This window comes from Ooceraea biroi, chromosome 7 (assembly GCF_003672135.1).
Source record: "Ooceraea biroi isolate clonal line C1 chromosome 7, Obir_v5.4, whole genome shotgun sequence".
NCBI lineage: Eukaryota > Metazoa > Arthropoda > Insecta > Hymenoptera > Formicidae > Ooceraea > Ooceraea biroi.
The window spans coordinates 7966950-7984085 of NC_039512.1; the positions used below are offsets into that span (position 1 = coordinate 7966950).

Genomic DNA, 17136 nt, shown 5'->3' on the forward strand with positions numbered 1-17136 from the left:
AACATTCTCATACAAAGAGAAAAAACGTTCAAAACCTTTATCCATCTTTTCCCTCTCTGATTGTCCTTCTCTCTTCTCCTACTCGTACCCCGTGACCGTGCATTGCACGAACCTCTCTCGGTGCTGCTTGAATGAAGTGGCACTCGAGAAGGAAGTGCATTTTCAGAGATGAAACGAGCTCTAACGACCTCTCCTCCCTTTCTTCCCGCAGACATTCTCCCGATCCCCAAATTCAAAAACATCGAAACCGGAAGTCCAACCTTCATCCCTAACGGAGATGCAGCCCCGGGTCCCCAACGGTTCTCCCTGACTCAACACACGAATTACCATCCTTATAGGCGCTAAAAGAATATCGTCATCTTACAAACGGTCGCGAAATGGACGAGAGGAATAAATTTCTTAAGTGCGCGAAAGGATGGGAAAGAAAATAAAAAAGTGCGAGAAAGATATAGGGAGAGAAAATGCGAGAATTTACAAAAAGGATGCAAATAATGCGCGCATTTTTCGGCCGGTGTTACTTCACGCGTTTCACGTACCGGGTGTATCCTCTCTCTGTAGTTTCGATCATATATTACAATTTGTTAATTTTATAGCGGTGACTTTAAGCTTGTTTTCCAGCAATCGAGATAGCGCGCAGTAAGATTACCGAATAAGGAGTTTGATAAGGAGTTAAATTAATAAGAAATAAGTGCGCTTGGTTTACACAGTAAGATTAGCTAAGCCACCGTCATATGTTAGCTGTATACGATTTCATTATTAAGCTAACATTAAATTTTATTACTTAATCTTTAGAACATTAGCTTTGTAGTAAGTCTTAAGGTGTGTCTCGCTTTTTTATGGATATACATATGTTATCTTCGATCGTGATAATGTCTAATTGTTTTAATTAAAAGTGTATAAAATAATTGAAAGATAAAAGTATAAGATATCCATTTAACGCTTTCCAATCGCGCTTCAGGCTTTATTATTAATTTATTATTTGTGCCGTATAGAGTGGAAGGCTAGATTTATTTCACAACCATTTTTATGTTCGCTAATCATAGAAGTAGGTAGAGCATTGTGAGTATACAATCTTTCAAGTTAATTAAATAAACTATTAAAATTAAATAAAATTGTAACTGCTTGTGTCATTCAATCGATCGGAGAAGGTAACGTGTTTTCGATTTCAAAATGGGTAATCGAGATATTTTTCTGAATCGAGATGTGAGAGCGATGTTTTTAATAGAGGCGAGATTGAATTGGAAAGCGTTAAGGGGATTGAGAAATTGTCGACGTGGTGATGCTCCGGGTTTGTGTCTGCGCCTGGTCGTGAACGGATGTAAAGTAGTCGGTAGCGAACGAGTTGACCTGTTTTTCCGGTGCTATGAGCCTCCGTTTTTTGTAAATTAGTCACGAACTTGCGATTCGAAACTCATCCAAAGCCTGAGAGTCATCGCTATGTTGCACGCTCGGACATTTCTCTTCTCGGATCCGGTAAGAAGAGTGTATCTGACCTCTTTCGAGATCTAGGTCGGTGATATTAGTTCAGCCCGTTTGCTCCCGAGTTCAAATTACTCTCCGCAAAACTCTGTCCGTTCATCCGCCATCTATCCATCCATCCATATATCCTATGTCCGGATCGTTTCACGAACAAAACACATATCCTCTGATTTTACATAATGCTTTCAACATCACTATATTCTTAGTCCGCTTTCCTTTGATTTCACTTTTGTTCATTTCGGACGATCATGTTCGATGATATTTCTCTCCTTCATCTCTTTTTGTTTTTCAACTTTTTCTCTTGCTTTCTTTATTACAATCTTTTATGTGTATTTTTTCCTTTCTATGTTTACATATTACATGTTAACATTTACATATGTTTAATATGTATTATTCTGGAAAGATAAACTTGATATTCCATCAATGTAAAATTTAAATATTTATAAATTCAAGCAATTTAATAGAAACAAATGTTATCAGTTTCTTGTTTGCAAGTTTTGTATTTTTATTTATTATCTTTTCTTCTCAGTTGATTTTAAATAAATTTAAATTTAATTAAATAAATTTAAACTTAATAACTTTACTATTATTAAAAGAATCTTTATTATTAGTCATTGCCAAAATTACAATATATTTGGAAATTTCATTTGTGCCATCAAATGGGAATATAAATGTGTTTGCATATTTTAACTGTTTGCATATTGAAATGCAGTCGTGTTTTCATATGTACATTTTAATTCTGAAAGAATATATAGAGAAAACATGTTGAAATTAAAACATCCATTTAATTTTACTGTATTTCATCTTTTAAATTTTTCATTAACATTATTTAATACAATTCTTGAGTTACATCCATCTTTATAATTTTGCAATTTATTATAAAGTATTATCATCATAAAACATGAATTTTTGTCAAGTTATAAATTACTTTGTCGCCCATATTTATTATGGATTAAATTTTGAGTTTGTGGAAGCCTTGGGCGAGAGGCTATTTGTCCTTTTCATTCTCTGCTTTAAATTAATTCTGCTTGTCAGATAATCCTATTAGTTTTAACCCTTTGTGATCTTATGTTACATCGAAAAAGTTATCGTATCTGATTCAAGTAGTTATGGTGTCAAAAATTGAACAATAAATAATACATTATATTCGAAATGGCATCTAATTTTTTAAATGCAAATAGTTAAAAAGTTTTAATGAAGGTTTCTTATTTTCATTTATTTGTATAACAATCTCGATTTCAAAGAGTTAAACTCCTTCTCCGTTCCTACTCCACGCCTAAAATCACATCTTTCTCTTATCTCGAGAATCAGTCTCTTAAATTGTCGTAAAGTAATTGTAAACATTGCTCTGTTACCACCCTCTCCGATTACGTCCTCACGTCACGTCCTGGCACGCAGTACTATGTTCTTTTGTGCGATTCTACACAGGCACCGGATATGGACCTTCGAGCGTTCCTGCTGCACCAGGAACCAACGACAACTATAGCGGTGGACCCCAAAGGGGTTATACGGGATCTTCGTCCGGCAGCAACAATTATCATCCTTACCGCCGCTAACGGGATAATAAATTAGCCTTGGCTTCCATCCGAGGTTCACCTTACCTTTGTTGCATTGTAATCTACGCAATACGTATACACATACTTATTACAACATTTAGTTTATACTGGTAATAGGAAGACGTCCACAACCCATATACTTTAACTGAGGAAAAATGTCGACACTTGATACTTCGTGGGAAGAGCAAGACACGTGCAAACATCTGAAGAATGATCGATGATGCGTTGTTCGCATCATTGATATTATATCTTTATTAATCGCAAATTTATCGCTATACGACGATTTTTGAAGACAGAAAAAGATTGCGAGACGATTACGAAGTTGACGAAAGATAGATGAAATATGTTTGAAGACGAAAAATTATTTATTATTTATGCAGCGAGAGCCGTGTCGAGTAGACCTAAAAAAAGTTTCATTCTACGATACGATACTTGATTAGTTTATAATTAATTTCTAGTGATTACGAATCGCATTATTTTATACGTACAACGAAATTCCGATTAAAATTGTAATCAATCTTAAATTGATTTTTCATTTTGGACTCGAACAAATTTATTTGTGTTCTTATATTTTAAAAAGGAGGTGAGTTGTAATTTTTTAATAAAAACTGGACACCTATAATTGTTGACTTATTCTGATTTATAATTACACACACACACACACACACACAATGTATCTGTCCTATATATAATAATTAAATATAAATTCATCATATATATATATATATATATATATATATATACTGCAAATAATAACGATAATTCTCTATGTAAAAAATTGCATTTTTAATAGAATATTTTTTAAATTTAAGTGTCTGCAAAACAGATTGGCTCTGATAATTTATCAATGATAGATCATTGATCGTTTTTGGAAGGTAATTTACCAGACTATAGAGATTCAACGATTCACTTATGATTCATTTAGTCTCCAATTTCAAAACACATGCACATTTGTATGTATTGCGTGTTTGGATTAAGCAGCAGATGTGATATTCTAGTATTTGATTTTCACAGTTGCAAGTAAACTACCTGAATAACAGTTTTTTCAATTTATTGCGAATGTGCAACAACTTGTTTATAATATATCGTGAAAATACGGTTCAATGTACAAGCTAGCGTTACATCACACTCAGAAGTATTGATTAGCGTAAGAATTGCGCAGTAGACTACCTGTAGCTATATTAATTGGTAAGTGTCATAATACGGAATCAACAGAAGTCACAATCCATCAGATAAATTAAAGACGATCGTGTTAATGAAGACGCGACAATAATTGCATAAACACTTTGTTTTCATTTAGAATATTGTATAACTACAGAAACTCTCTGGGGCCACAGTTAAATTTATTTTGACAGTTTGAATATAACGTTGAAACATAACGTCTAACATCCATCCTAATATTAAACCTCTGCCGAGTTAATTTACTTTTCTTTGATTCGAGGATCGAGATTTTGTTTTCCTGTTTCGTGTCTGCTCGTTTCTTTTCATTGTCGCGCGCGTGATGGCAGCGTTAGTATTTAGAAGCTAATACTTTCTGTTTTTCAATTTCTGTCGTAGGAAGTTTATTTACACGTCCTGTACATAATACTGACTGGATGACGCGAGGATTGTGGACTTGAGGTAAAACAGAACGACAGATACTGCCATTTAATGGACTAAAAATAAAAAGAATGCGTTTCGATTATTGGATATTTATTCGCGATATTCTATTTTTCTTTTTTTCTATGATCTACGTATTCGCTTCTTACTGTATAGTCTTGCCGATTACAATAAGGAAATCCGCAATGTTTATTAAACAAAAGTTTTTTCAAAATTACGCAACGTATCGTCAGCTACAGTTTTATTAATAAAAACATTCACTCTAAAACAGACATTTTCAGAAAAGATATTATAGGATTGTGCATTTTTTTATAATCGACAATCTTTGAAGTATATTCGAAAAAATTTAGGAAAAAATTTATTAGTTTAATATAAAATTAAATTTCAACTTATTAAGTTAAAATGGACAAAAAACTTTCTCTTCTATGATTTCAGCAATATATTAAAATCATCTAAAATATAGAAGCTTTTGGCTCTGTATTTATTCTATTTATGCAGTCATTTTATCATTATTTCGTGACTTCTCTTACGAAATCGTGTACAGCAAAGATAAATATAAGATAAATATACAACAAAAAACACGCTAAAAGTTTAGTTTCTTGTATTTAGCAAAATTGCGTTACTGGTTTAAAGAATAAGTGTGTGTAGCTTAAACGTGAAGATATACACGCATGCATGATTGTAAAGATTATTTGACATTAAGAACGAATATATAATGAATCGTTCGAAACTGGTTTATGTTTTGAAATGCAACTACATTTTGTACTTGTTGCGATAGATTTAAAAAGATATCGAGAGAATTGTAATTATTTATTGATCGACAACGAAGGAATCACCTATCAACGCATATTAGAGTATGATAACGTGATATTTGTAATATTAATATTAGAATATTAATATTATGTAAGCATATTAATATTATACGGTAACAATATAAAAATTATAATATTAATATTAGTAATTAAAATTATGATTCACAAATTGTAGAATACAATCTGTTATAATAATAATTGCTGTTGATAGCAAACTTTCCATTTCGACTGTTCGCCAATGATATGTATTACTCTTTATAATATTTTGTTATAAATCCATTGTATAAATAGAACATACAACAAATGCATTCTTCTATAGCATTAACAATTAATATATATGTGTGTATATATATACACATATATGAATTGTATATGGAATATATACATATGGAAATATATGTATATATGTATATACATATATTCCATATGAATTAAAATAAACGTTCACATTTTAATAGATATTTGGCGAGTTGAATTATTTATGAATTACCTTACTATTTCTTTACTAGTTCTTTAATCATTTTGATCCTTCTTCTCCTTTCAAATTAATCCTAACAAATGAATTTTTATCTTTGTCCTCAAGTTTTGCGTTTATCTTCAGAATACTTGTAATACCTATACTTGTAATGTAAAAAGTTTTCAATTATTATGAGATATAAGTTTCTGTGTCCATTACATTTTCATGTATGCGAATGAAACATACGGATGAGATGAGATGAACACTCGTAGACATTTATTCAATGGAACATTTATGACATCGTTGTCCTTTCGATTTCGTTTTGCTTTTGTTTCCCTGCTTTATATTTGCTTGCGAACAGAATCTAGAATAAAATAGTACGTTTTGTTTCTACATTTATAATTTATTATTGTCTTTCTAACTGATAGATTGTATTATTTATTAGGTTTTTTGCTACGATGTATGTTAATTTCATTTTAAAAAACTTATACAAGATTTTAGACAATCCAATAATTACTGTATTACTATAACCATATTTCTTAAGTTTTTTGTGCTGAAAGAGAGTGTATATATTCTCGGAATGCTAAAATAAAATTTTACTTATAAGAAGTAAACGGTATGTTAAAATAAAGTATTATTTATAAATTGTGTACAAAAAGATAAAAGAAGACGGTAGTATCAGGCATATAAAATTAACGGTTGAAATATGCAGGAACGATCAAAGAGTGACGAAACCAATGATGTTAAGTAAGGTGAAGGTTTCAGTAGAATCTTTGACATAAGTGAAGGAAATTATATGATACATAAAAACTAATACATAAAACATATAAAATGTAAAAACCAATACATAAAAATACATAAAAATATATGAAAACGAATACATGAACTGTAACGTATATGCAAATATAGTGATGAATATTTCATCTCTTCTTGTTCTGATAGGATAACAAGAATATATAATACAACTTTGAGAGATGGAATTTAGTATGCTCGTTCGCAAATTGCCATCGTCATTGGTTTAATAATGTTGAAACAAACGGTAGCTTACGTTAGCACATTAATATTGCTACCAATATCGGACTCACACACTGTACAGTTTTGTACAGTTTGAACCTTGCACAGTGAGGTATTTGTCCGATTTAGCTGGCCAAAAGTCACTTTCGTTAAATCTGTTCTAGACATAAACAAATTGCTATCTGGTAAAGATAAATAGTTAGAGAGTTAATAATATGCCATTTTTGCTTCTTGCAACGTTGCTATGCAACGATTCTATCAATCAGAATTGGAGCATCTGTAACAGTAAAACGTATGTTTCTTCGGCGTTCTTGAGATAACCGATTTTCAAAAGTTGTATCTTTACAGTTGAAAGTGATTAATTATGGATAATCTTAAAGCAGATTGAAAACTATCATGTTTAGGTTAATTATAAAGTCAATTTTAATATAACTAGAAGGAATTTATTAAACTTCAGGGTACGTCCCGGCATTTATGAGATAAATGTGAGTTATATAAGATGAGTTTCCAATTTGATGTCATTTCCCAAGCAATCTGCGCAGTTATATAAGAAGTATAAATGAGATAGGATAGGAAATTATGTCACAGTATTGTGGAATTTACGTATATTACTTTGTGATAAAAGTTTCTAATCCATTGCGTACTCCATCAGTTTCGTTCAACGAGAGCGAATGAGGTGGATTTAAATACTATATCGCCGCTGGAATGATTAGTTTAGATTCAGTGGTGAGCGAGGAAAGCACTTCAGGAAGCTAACGTGTTGCACGATCACCATTCTTAAACGAAGGCGCACAGAACGTTGTTAAGCGTTTATGTGACTGACTAATAAAAATTGTGCAGGACTAGTGTTACCCATTTTTGCTATTCGACCATCCGGACGCTGTCTCCAGCTGAACTGACGAGCACACCGTTAACAATAAACCGACTTATTAACAAACAATGGTGAAACAAATGGTAGCTTACGTTAGCACATTAGTATTGCTGCTAATAACGGATTCGTACAGTTTTGTACAGTTTGAGCATACCTGTTCTGCGTTGAAACAATGTACATCAAATACGGAAAATTATTTTGACAAGTGGGCAGATCCAAAAGACACCTCAGATATTAATTATTATAACGAACATCATTCTATACATCAGGAAGTATTTTATCCTATCAATTTACCATTATTACCCATACTTTTTGCTCGGTCAGAATATCTGCCAAATGGACAATGCAAGGAAGATTCACGACTGTTCTTCAACGAGTTACGAAATGAAACTTTGTGGGCCGTGCAAAGTAAGTACGTCTGAAATATAAAAGTAAGGTTTGTCTCAGTAAATAGTTATTAATAATATCAAAACATAATCTTTCAGAAAATTTCGGAGAAAGGTCTTTTATCAGGGAAAACTATTTAAGCATTTTTATAATATAACTCTTATATTAAAAATATGCGAGATATTTAAGTGTTTTATAAAAAGTAATTTACATTTTTAGTGTTCGATTCTTCATCAAAATATCCGGATGGGATATTGTACGGTAATACGAGGCATTTAGGTAATTTTGATGAATGTTACAATTTGCAAGTTGATGTTAGAGAAAATAGCGGCAACGATAAAATTACTGGTAGATATTGTTTAGTCGATCTTCAGTATCAAAGGAAAAATGCATCAGTGTCTCGTAACATTGTTCGTAAGCCATTTATATCAGATTTCGATCCAAAAGGAACTTTCTGGGACGCGATAGAGGTATATGTAAGCATGTGTGTGTGTGAACTATCTACCTAATATAATTTTGATAGGTATTGCAAATATATAGGTAACTGAAACAAGTTTTTATTTTGTTTGATACAATTGTGTAATGATATATATAGGAAAGAGGAAATCCTTATCGCATTCGTCGATATTTCCTGCAATTAGCTCTTTGCGTACCATCAGCTTGTAGTGCAGAAGACGTGGAAACAGTGTTAAAGAGCTCTATAGAAACGATCAATAAGAACAATAACATCGAGATACAGATAACAGTTGACAAAAATTTTTGCCAAGCGGCTGTAGAAGCATCTAATTCTGTTGCTGGCGAAAGGATTTATTGGTAATGGATGATATTAACAAAAGTTATACAAACAAAATTTATTCTTACACTTTATATTAATTATTCAAAACTTTTACACAATATTTTACAACATCCGTAATCGTGAAAACAAATGTAATTTACAAGTTAAAGTGTAATTAAGTAAAAAAATATTCTAATTTAATTACTGTGCATAAATAATCTTAATTTTGAAATTTGTAAATGTAGAAATGTACATATGTGTAAAATTTGATCAAGATTTATGTAATTCTCTATTGTATTCTATGAAGTTCTTACTTATACGTGTACGTACGGCGCTCTGATAACTTCTGATAACTTCTATTTTTAGCATTTTAATGTTGAGTTGGCTGATTTTAATAATCGTTGCAACTTGGTTTGACAATGAATTGGAAAATAATGAATCAAGTATGTCAGGGTTTCGAAAGACTATACTCTGCTTCTCAGCTCGGAGAAATTGGAAAAATATTTTTCAACATAATTACTTTGATCCAGGGATGGATAGCATACATCTATTGCGATTTTTGTGTATACTTATTATAATACACATACATTTTCTGTTCGAAGTCATCGTTATTCCGATGAATAATTTCTCCTATATTGAAAAAGTAAGTGGGTTGTAATTATATATATATAATATAGATAACGATATAGACATTCTTTACACTAAATAACATTTTAATGTACTACATTTTATTATTAACTTATTTCATGTTCTGTGCTCTGTAGCATATTAGCTGAAAAAGTCTTGAAGCAATTGCATATAATTGTAGATGTCACAACATAATGTGTTGTGAGATCCAAAACTGTGCTTTTCAAATTACGAAGTTGATATCATTTTTAGTTGTACAATTAGAATTAATTAATTGTACATTTATAATTTATACAAATAGAAAGTTGCAATCATAGGCACATTTCTGTCGACTTTTAACGTACAAGAATCAGTTATAAAAAACTTCAACAAATAATATAAAATAACTGATTATTATTATTAACATGTTCAATAGTAGTCTTTGTAGGTAATGTTCAATTAACTCAATATCAACTCGTGTACCGAGATTTTCAGATACAGCTGTTGTTGAAGGTTTTTACGACATTTACCTCTCTTTTTCATCAATATTGTCAGTTCTTTTATTTTCAATTATGTCTTTTTTCCGCTTCTGTTTTCCGTTGTATTTATTCCATAGTGGACATTTTATATTATTATTCGATAAGTAGTATGTGATACAAACTTTGCTGAAATTTACATACACATTTTTATGCATGACATTTCAACTTGTTTTGTTCTCCCACTTTTCGTAAATGATTAGCTGATCATAATCTATGTTTCAAAAGAAAGAAATATTTTTTACACATTCTCCGTATAGTACTGTAGGTTTAAGTAACCTACAGTTTAAAAAGAACTATACCACGAGAAATGTTTAACTATAGCGTTCCATTGAACATCTATTATGTTAAACTCGGTTTTAACACGAAGATATTTAACTGAGCCTTAGCATGCACTTATCTACTTATACTAAATTTTTAGAATATATTTTTATCTCATTCTAAAAACTGTTTTGTAGGTTGTGGTCAACCCATTGGCTATAATCATTACAAATGGATTTGTGCTGACAGATATATTCCTTGGTATATCTGCTGTTCTAGTCACATATCAGTTACTAAAGAACCTAGATCGACAGAAACGACTCAATTTTTTCACCAACATTCTATTTAGATATTTCAGGTAAACATGACAGCAATTTTATTATTTTATTTTATTTCACTGTGTAAATTTATGTGTGCGCGTGTATTTATATATATGTATATATATAATGTATATACATAGAATACATCGTATTTCACAACCTTACATTTTTAAATTATTATATAAAATACTTCACATTACAACACTTTGTGTTTTATATATGTTGACAGATTAACGCCGTCTTACATGACAGTAATCTTTTTTCATGCTTGGGTCTTGCCACATCTCGGTTCGGGACCTTTTTGGAAGCATGAAATCGAGCAAGAGAGCACACGATGTGCCACTAATTGGTGAACTAATCTGTTATACATCAATAATTATGTAAAATCAACAGAACTTGTAAGGAATATATGTTTAAATTAGTTAATGTACATGCGAAATAATTGTTGAATTTATTTATACACATATATCTATATTGTGTTCATCTATTTTAGTGTATGTTTCAATCATGGTATTTATCTGTCAATTTTCAATTTTTCATTCTTAATCAATTTATAATTTACGCATTCTGGCGCATGTCACGTAAAATCGGATACTTCTTCCTCGGAACGCTAACGTTTGCTAGTTGTCTGATACCATTTATTGCAGCATATTCTTATGGTGCAGTACCTGTCTTGATGTACTGAAGTAAGTTATTATGTCATATTTCTTAGTTTCACGTTAAGTTATGCCGTGTTTTAATATGAAACATATTTTTTTTTTCACGTTGTATTTAGAATGTTTGCTACATCTGTATGCAGTAAATGCTAAATTATATAATCTATACTTATTTACTGCACAATATTAAGTCATTTTAACTTTTTCAGCGCGCATAAACTAGAAGATATAACTTATTTTCTTGAATATTATATAAAAACACATATGCGTGCACCTGGAAATCTCATTGGTGTAATCGCTGGTGCAATACTTTATGATCATGGAAGAATAAAATGGCGACTGTCAAAAGTACTTGCATTGTTCTGATACTTACAATATGTTTTCAAACCGGTCAACATGTGGACATCTATAGCTCTTTATATTTTGCAGTTCTGGTCACACATACTGGTGATACCGTTGCCGGTGATTAGAATCGCTGCTTTTCACGTATGGACACATAAACTCTTTATACCATATGGTAATTGGTCAATTTTTGAAAATGCATTTTATGCATTGTGGTTTAGATTGATACCAGCATTGTGTATCTGCACAATGATAGTTGTACTATCTACTGGTAGCCAATTAGGTATGATATACTAAAATGAATCAATAATTAATGATGAAGATGTTGCGTAACCTACTTTCATTTAATCATGCCACATTTATAGTAAGGAAGTAAATTAAATAAATATAGTCGCAATAATCATAATTTTTAATCAATTTATCAAGATAATAGTGAATTCACATTAAGTCACAACCAAGAAAGAATGAAAAAATGTATTTTATGTTCTTAAAAGTGAAAGTGCATTTCTTGTAAATACTTACGTTACAAATTTTTCTCAAGTTAAATATTTATGCCAAGATCTTCTTCTTTTTCGTTATATAATATGTGCATTTTGCGTTTTCTCTGACAGAATTGTATTATAATTTTTTTACTCCTCGCTGGGCTCAACCATTGGCAGTATTGACTTACGGAGTCTATCTCATCGCTGATACATTCCACGTTTTTCACATTGGACAAACCAGAAGTGCCAAAATGTTTTCCTGTTTTAATGTAGTATGTATATGGCAAATTGTCTTACATGATTGTTTGTCACATTATATATTAAATGTATTCTTTCTGCTATATCTTTAAATAATCTTATAAAAGCTGTATTTATTGTTGATTGAATTTGTTTCTTTTTGTCTAGATGTGGGAAACTATGCCGATTTTAATTACATCTTTTGCGGTCTCTTTTTTCATCACGATATGCATCGAGATGCCATTTAGACAATTGGCAAAACAGTTCTACTCTTCGAAGAAACAATAATACTGATAACAAATAGTAATAAAAATTGTTCATTCTTGTTTTTTATATTTGATTGTCATGACCCACCTAAATTATTATAATAGAATAGTAATAAGAAGAGAACGAAGGCAATGATATATGAAAATCTTTGCGGCATAACAATGTACTTTAATTACGTTATTTTCACGAACCCACAAAAATGTCCCTCTTTGATTTTGACTTGAAGTATGTGTAATGCACATAAAAGTAATGGAGACGTATTTTTGTTTCTATAAGTGATCATACTCAGTTTTGTAGGAGATAAAATACCACTGTGACAAAAATTATGTTTTAAGTATTCAGAAATAAATGATTTCTTCAATAACTGGAATTTTTAATTCATGATAATAGCAACAGTATAACCATAGCGAATACAATGATTGATTATATATACTACAAGATACTATATACTACAAGAAGTATACTACAAGACGAGATATGTACGTTCATGTAAAATCGTACTTTCAGCCTGCAGCTTCGGAAGTTCATGAAGTTCTTTATCGAGCGGTAAGTATAGGCTTATCTATTATATACATTGTCTTTCGCGTATAATAGTTATTTTTTTGCTGCTAACTGTTATTGAGTATGAAAAAATCGAAAATATTAAAAACTGCTGCTAATCTTAATAATTCTGCATGTGTTGTGATAATATAATTTGACTTTATAAAATCATACAAAGTAAATACGGTAGAAGAAGATGAGTCTCGCTTTTTGTTTACAATTTCAGAAAATTTAAAATTGCGTCACGAGATAAATTTCGCTTAATCGATAATTTCAAGACTAATTCACAAAATGCTATAAAAATGAAGTCACATCTTGACGGTTCGTATCTTGACGTGGGTCCCCGCAGGGACAGCCACCATTCCTTACAATAGTTTTACGAAAAAGACTATGGTTTAAATTATAGTGGTTACTGCGCAGTCGGTTCACCAGAACAACCTCCTCTCTTGAAAGACGGCGACGAAAGTACCAAGGTTTAGGGCTTTGCGTTTGATAATAATAAAAATAATGAATACCTTTAAACGTTGCTTTTTCCCGTAAAGATTTTACAAATCGGTCCTGATGAAACACCTTAACTTGCGCAAAATAATCCGAAAATGGAGCTTTAAAATACGGTTTAAAACCTGAACGTACCGCTTCTTTGGTCAATCGATCCGCTGTTTCGTTGCCCAGAATTCCCCTATGTGACGGAACCCAAACGAACACCACCTCTATATTTCTCTCCAATGCTTCCTGAAGTTTGGCCTTAATCAAATAAATAATATAATTAGAGTGACCTATATTGTAAGGAAATAAAGTGTCCAACACACTTTTCGAATCCGAAAACACTGCGGCCTTAGGAAAATTAAATTGAATAATAGCCAAAATAGCATGATAAATGGTCCAAGCTTCTGCAGAAAACACCGACGTGCTGCAGGGAAGTTTGTGTTGGATGCGCAGGTTGAGGTCCTGTAAGCAAATCTGAAGCTATTTTCGAACCATCCGTAAAAAACTGCACAAAGGAAACTAAGTTTGTGCGAACGTAATCGTGAAATCTAAGCTTTATTTCCAAGCTTGACATCGAATCTAAATCATGTAAATCAATCTGCCCTCCCCTATATCCATTTTATCTTTATTCCAGGCCTCACTCTGAACACCTCTAACACGCTTCCTATCCGGTTCCGATGATTTAGGTATCGGATCTGCATCTTCTCGCACAACCGTGGGCGAGTTCATCAAGTCATTTTCCGCTTGTTGGGATACAAATTCGGAATATTGCTCTAACGAAACCGTGATACGATTAACCGAAGAAGCTACAGTACCCTGATGATGCCACGAGCTCAAATCTGAGGGGGACGACCCCCCTCTTCGCTACCGCAAGAGGCATTTGCCTCTTGCATCGCTCCGCAATCGACTTAAAATACGCAAAAGCTACTCTATTTAAGTAATTTCAATATACAAGCGTAGCCACGTATTTCCCTTACTCACCGGCTCACGCCAAGCTAGCCCTCTCTACTGAAGGAAACGGCCCTGGATCAATGTATATAGATATATCATAGAAATAGAAGTAGGCAAACAAAGTAAAACAAGATGAATATCCGAGCTCCGATCCCAGACAGCACAGGATATCCTATGGACATCCGTTTTGTGTCCATTTCTTGTCGGGATATCTGTGAACATTATACAGACATCCATAGGATATACATTTGTGAACATTCCCAGATAGCACAAGGACGTCCAATGTATGTCCAGCGGATATGCGTTTCTGGAGATTGGGACGTCCATATGAAGTCCAAATATAGTCCGTCGGATGATCAATGGACATCCATGGGATGTACATTTGTCACAACTTTGTACATCCACAGAACGTCCAAGATATATCCAATTTTGGACGTGATTTGGATCACTTATGGACTGATTTTGGACATCATTTTTAATTGTACATTTTAAGTAAAAATACTTAAAGAACAACAATTGATTTGTTTAAAGTCATTTATTTTTATGTCATCATCTTTCTTTTCTTTTAAGATCTATTCTTTTTAGCTAAACTAACTGCACACACACACACTAATTCGGCTAAAAAGAACAGATCCCTTTATGAAATGTTAAAAATACTGATAAATTATTTCTAATTTTTTTGTTACACTTTATGCTGATTGTTGAAGAAAGAACATTTTTTCAGATAATTTTTTAATAATAATAAAATAATAAAATAATAAAATGTATTTTTTAATATGTAAGTGAAATTTTTAATACAATTTATATAACAATTATGTAAAAATTAATGTGTATTAAAAATATTGCTAATAATAATAAATATATAATAAATAAAAAATCATAAAAGTAATATCCAAATACGGACATAAATCGAATATCCAAAGGATGCTCGTAATAGGATATCCATTTCAATTCCAACGATGGACGTTCCTTAAATGTCCATTTTATGTCAGCGGACGTACGGATATAAAATGGACATCCTTAAAACGTCCAGTGCTATCTGGGTTGCAGAACTATCCTAAAATGGACTTGTTTGTATATATCCATATACTATTCTTATTTGTACTTGCTCCCTGTATGCGCTATGTCAAAGTGAAATATTTTTCATTTTAAATATTAGTATTTCTACGTGCAATTTGCGAATTTTTCAGTTTTGTTCATTTCAAGACAATTTTGTTTTTAATACCACTTCGAATATTAGTATATTATGGTATTTTATTGATTTTCCGTAAACTATTTATTCACAATTATTATTGAACGCTTTATGTTAAATATAATTTGTATGTCTATTTTGATGACTTTCAAACTAAATATATTATTTATTTTTAAAATTAAATATTTTTAAATATTTCATTCTGGGAAACCTCAATATCCTTGAAGGACATCTGATGGATATCTTTAGGATATCTGTGTGCTGTCTGGGGATATTATTTGTCACTCTCCTTCAAGACGTTATTGCGGTCAGACGTGATTTCGGGAGTCGTTTGTAGTCAGTATATCTTTGTCGTTGAAATACACGCTTTGTTGTTTATTCACTTATATGAAATTTCATAACACGTTAGCTTTCTGAAGTGCTCTCCTCGTTCATCTCTGAATCTAAACTACCAATCATTCCAGCGGCGATACTTCACTGTTAGAATATTACACAGTCATGTGTCCGCTGTTTCAAGACGTCTATAAGTGTGTGACTATTAATGAGTGATACATATTGATGCATGCACTGAAAGAAATATCATGGCCTATTTAATCGGATAATCCAATCGCGTAGTAACAAACGGATATATCCGATTAAAGTGTATGAAAGACAAAGGAAATGATCGGACATATCCGATGAAAGTAATCGGAAAACAAAATTAACAATCGGAAAACTATTTAATCGGTTTATCCGATGAAAATTTTTCTCAGTGTGATTTTTAAAAATCGTGCACCTGCGTCTGAAGGTGCGCGTGTATTAAACCCATTCTACAGGGTGCCCGATAAGTAACTTCTATCCCGAAAGAGGGTGGTAGATTGGGTCCAACTGAAAAGAAAAGTCGTATATCATTTTCTAAAATTCGCAATAATAACCGAGTTATTAATCGATTAATATTAACATATAAGAGCGCGAGAAGCGAGACTGCGAGAGGCCGGACTCAGTAGGTATTTACTTCTTAGATCTCCTAGTGACGACGGACGCGTCCGATAGCGAGAGGCGGAGTAACGCGGCGGCGAGCGGTGAGCGGTGAGGGGCGAGCGGCGAACGGCGAGCGGCAAGCGATGCATGACATAATACTGCGCCGAAAAAAGTGTCCTTTCGGTGACAGCAAGATGATGTGCTATCTTTTCCACACCACCTTGCGGTAGATAGCTTGGTGCGTTTTTTTTATAGTGGCTTCCCCGGTAGGCCTAATCCACTCTCGTTATTTATCACTCTCGTTATTAATGATCTTTAATGTAAAAGTTGCTCAAAATGCCTTCCTCCTG

General features: G+C 32.2%; 2 protein-coding genes across 4 annotated transcripts in view; both read left to right on the forward strand.

Annotated features, from left to right (window-relative positions):
* LOC105279243 (heterogeneous nuclear ribonucleoprotein 27C) overlaps positions 1-5671 on the forward strand; it is a 41423-nt gene extending 35752 nt beyond the window's left edge. For 2 of the 3 annotated variants that reach the window (XM_011338888.3, XM_011338890.3), the window contains one exon: positions 2908-3445. In XM_011338888.3, the coding sequence (XP_011337190.1) occupies positions 2908-3035 (128 nt within the window). In that variant the 3' untranslated portion in view covers positions 3036-3445. Of the gene's footprint in view, positions 1-2907; positions 3446-4592 lie in introns of those variants that run through there. The other variant, XM_011338889.3, reaches the window with a different exon arrangement.
* Positions 5672-5858: 187 nt separating this feature from the next.
* Positions 5859-13018, forward strand: LOC105279290 (nose resistant to fluoxetine protein 6-like). The gene is given in 11 exon segments (XM_026971075.1): positions 5859-8196; positions 8395-8651; positions 8771-8988; positions 9317-9593; positions 10551-10711; positions 10903-11071; positions 11167-11355; positions 11504-11677; positions 11759-11954; positions 12283-12425; positions 12559-13018. Coding segments are annotated over 11 exon segments (2244 nt in total). The 5' UTR covers positions 5859-7856; the 3' UTR covers positions 12679-13018.
* The last annotated feature ends 4118 nt before the right edge of the window (positions 13019-17136 follow it).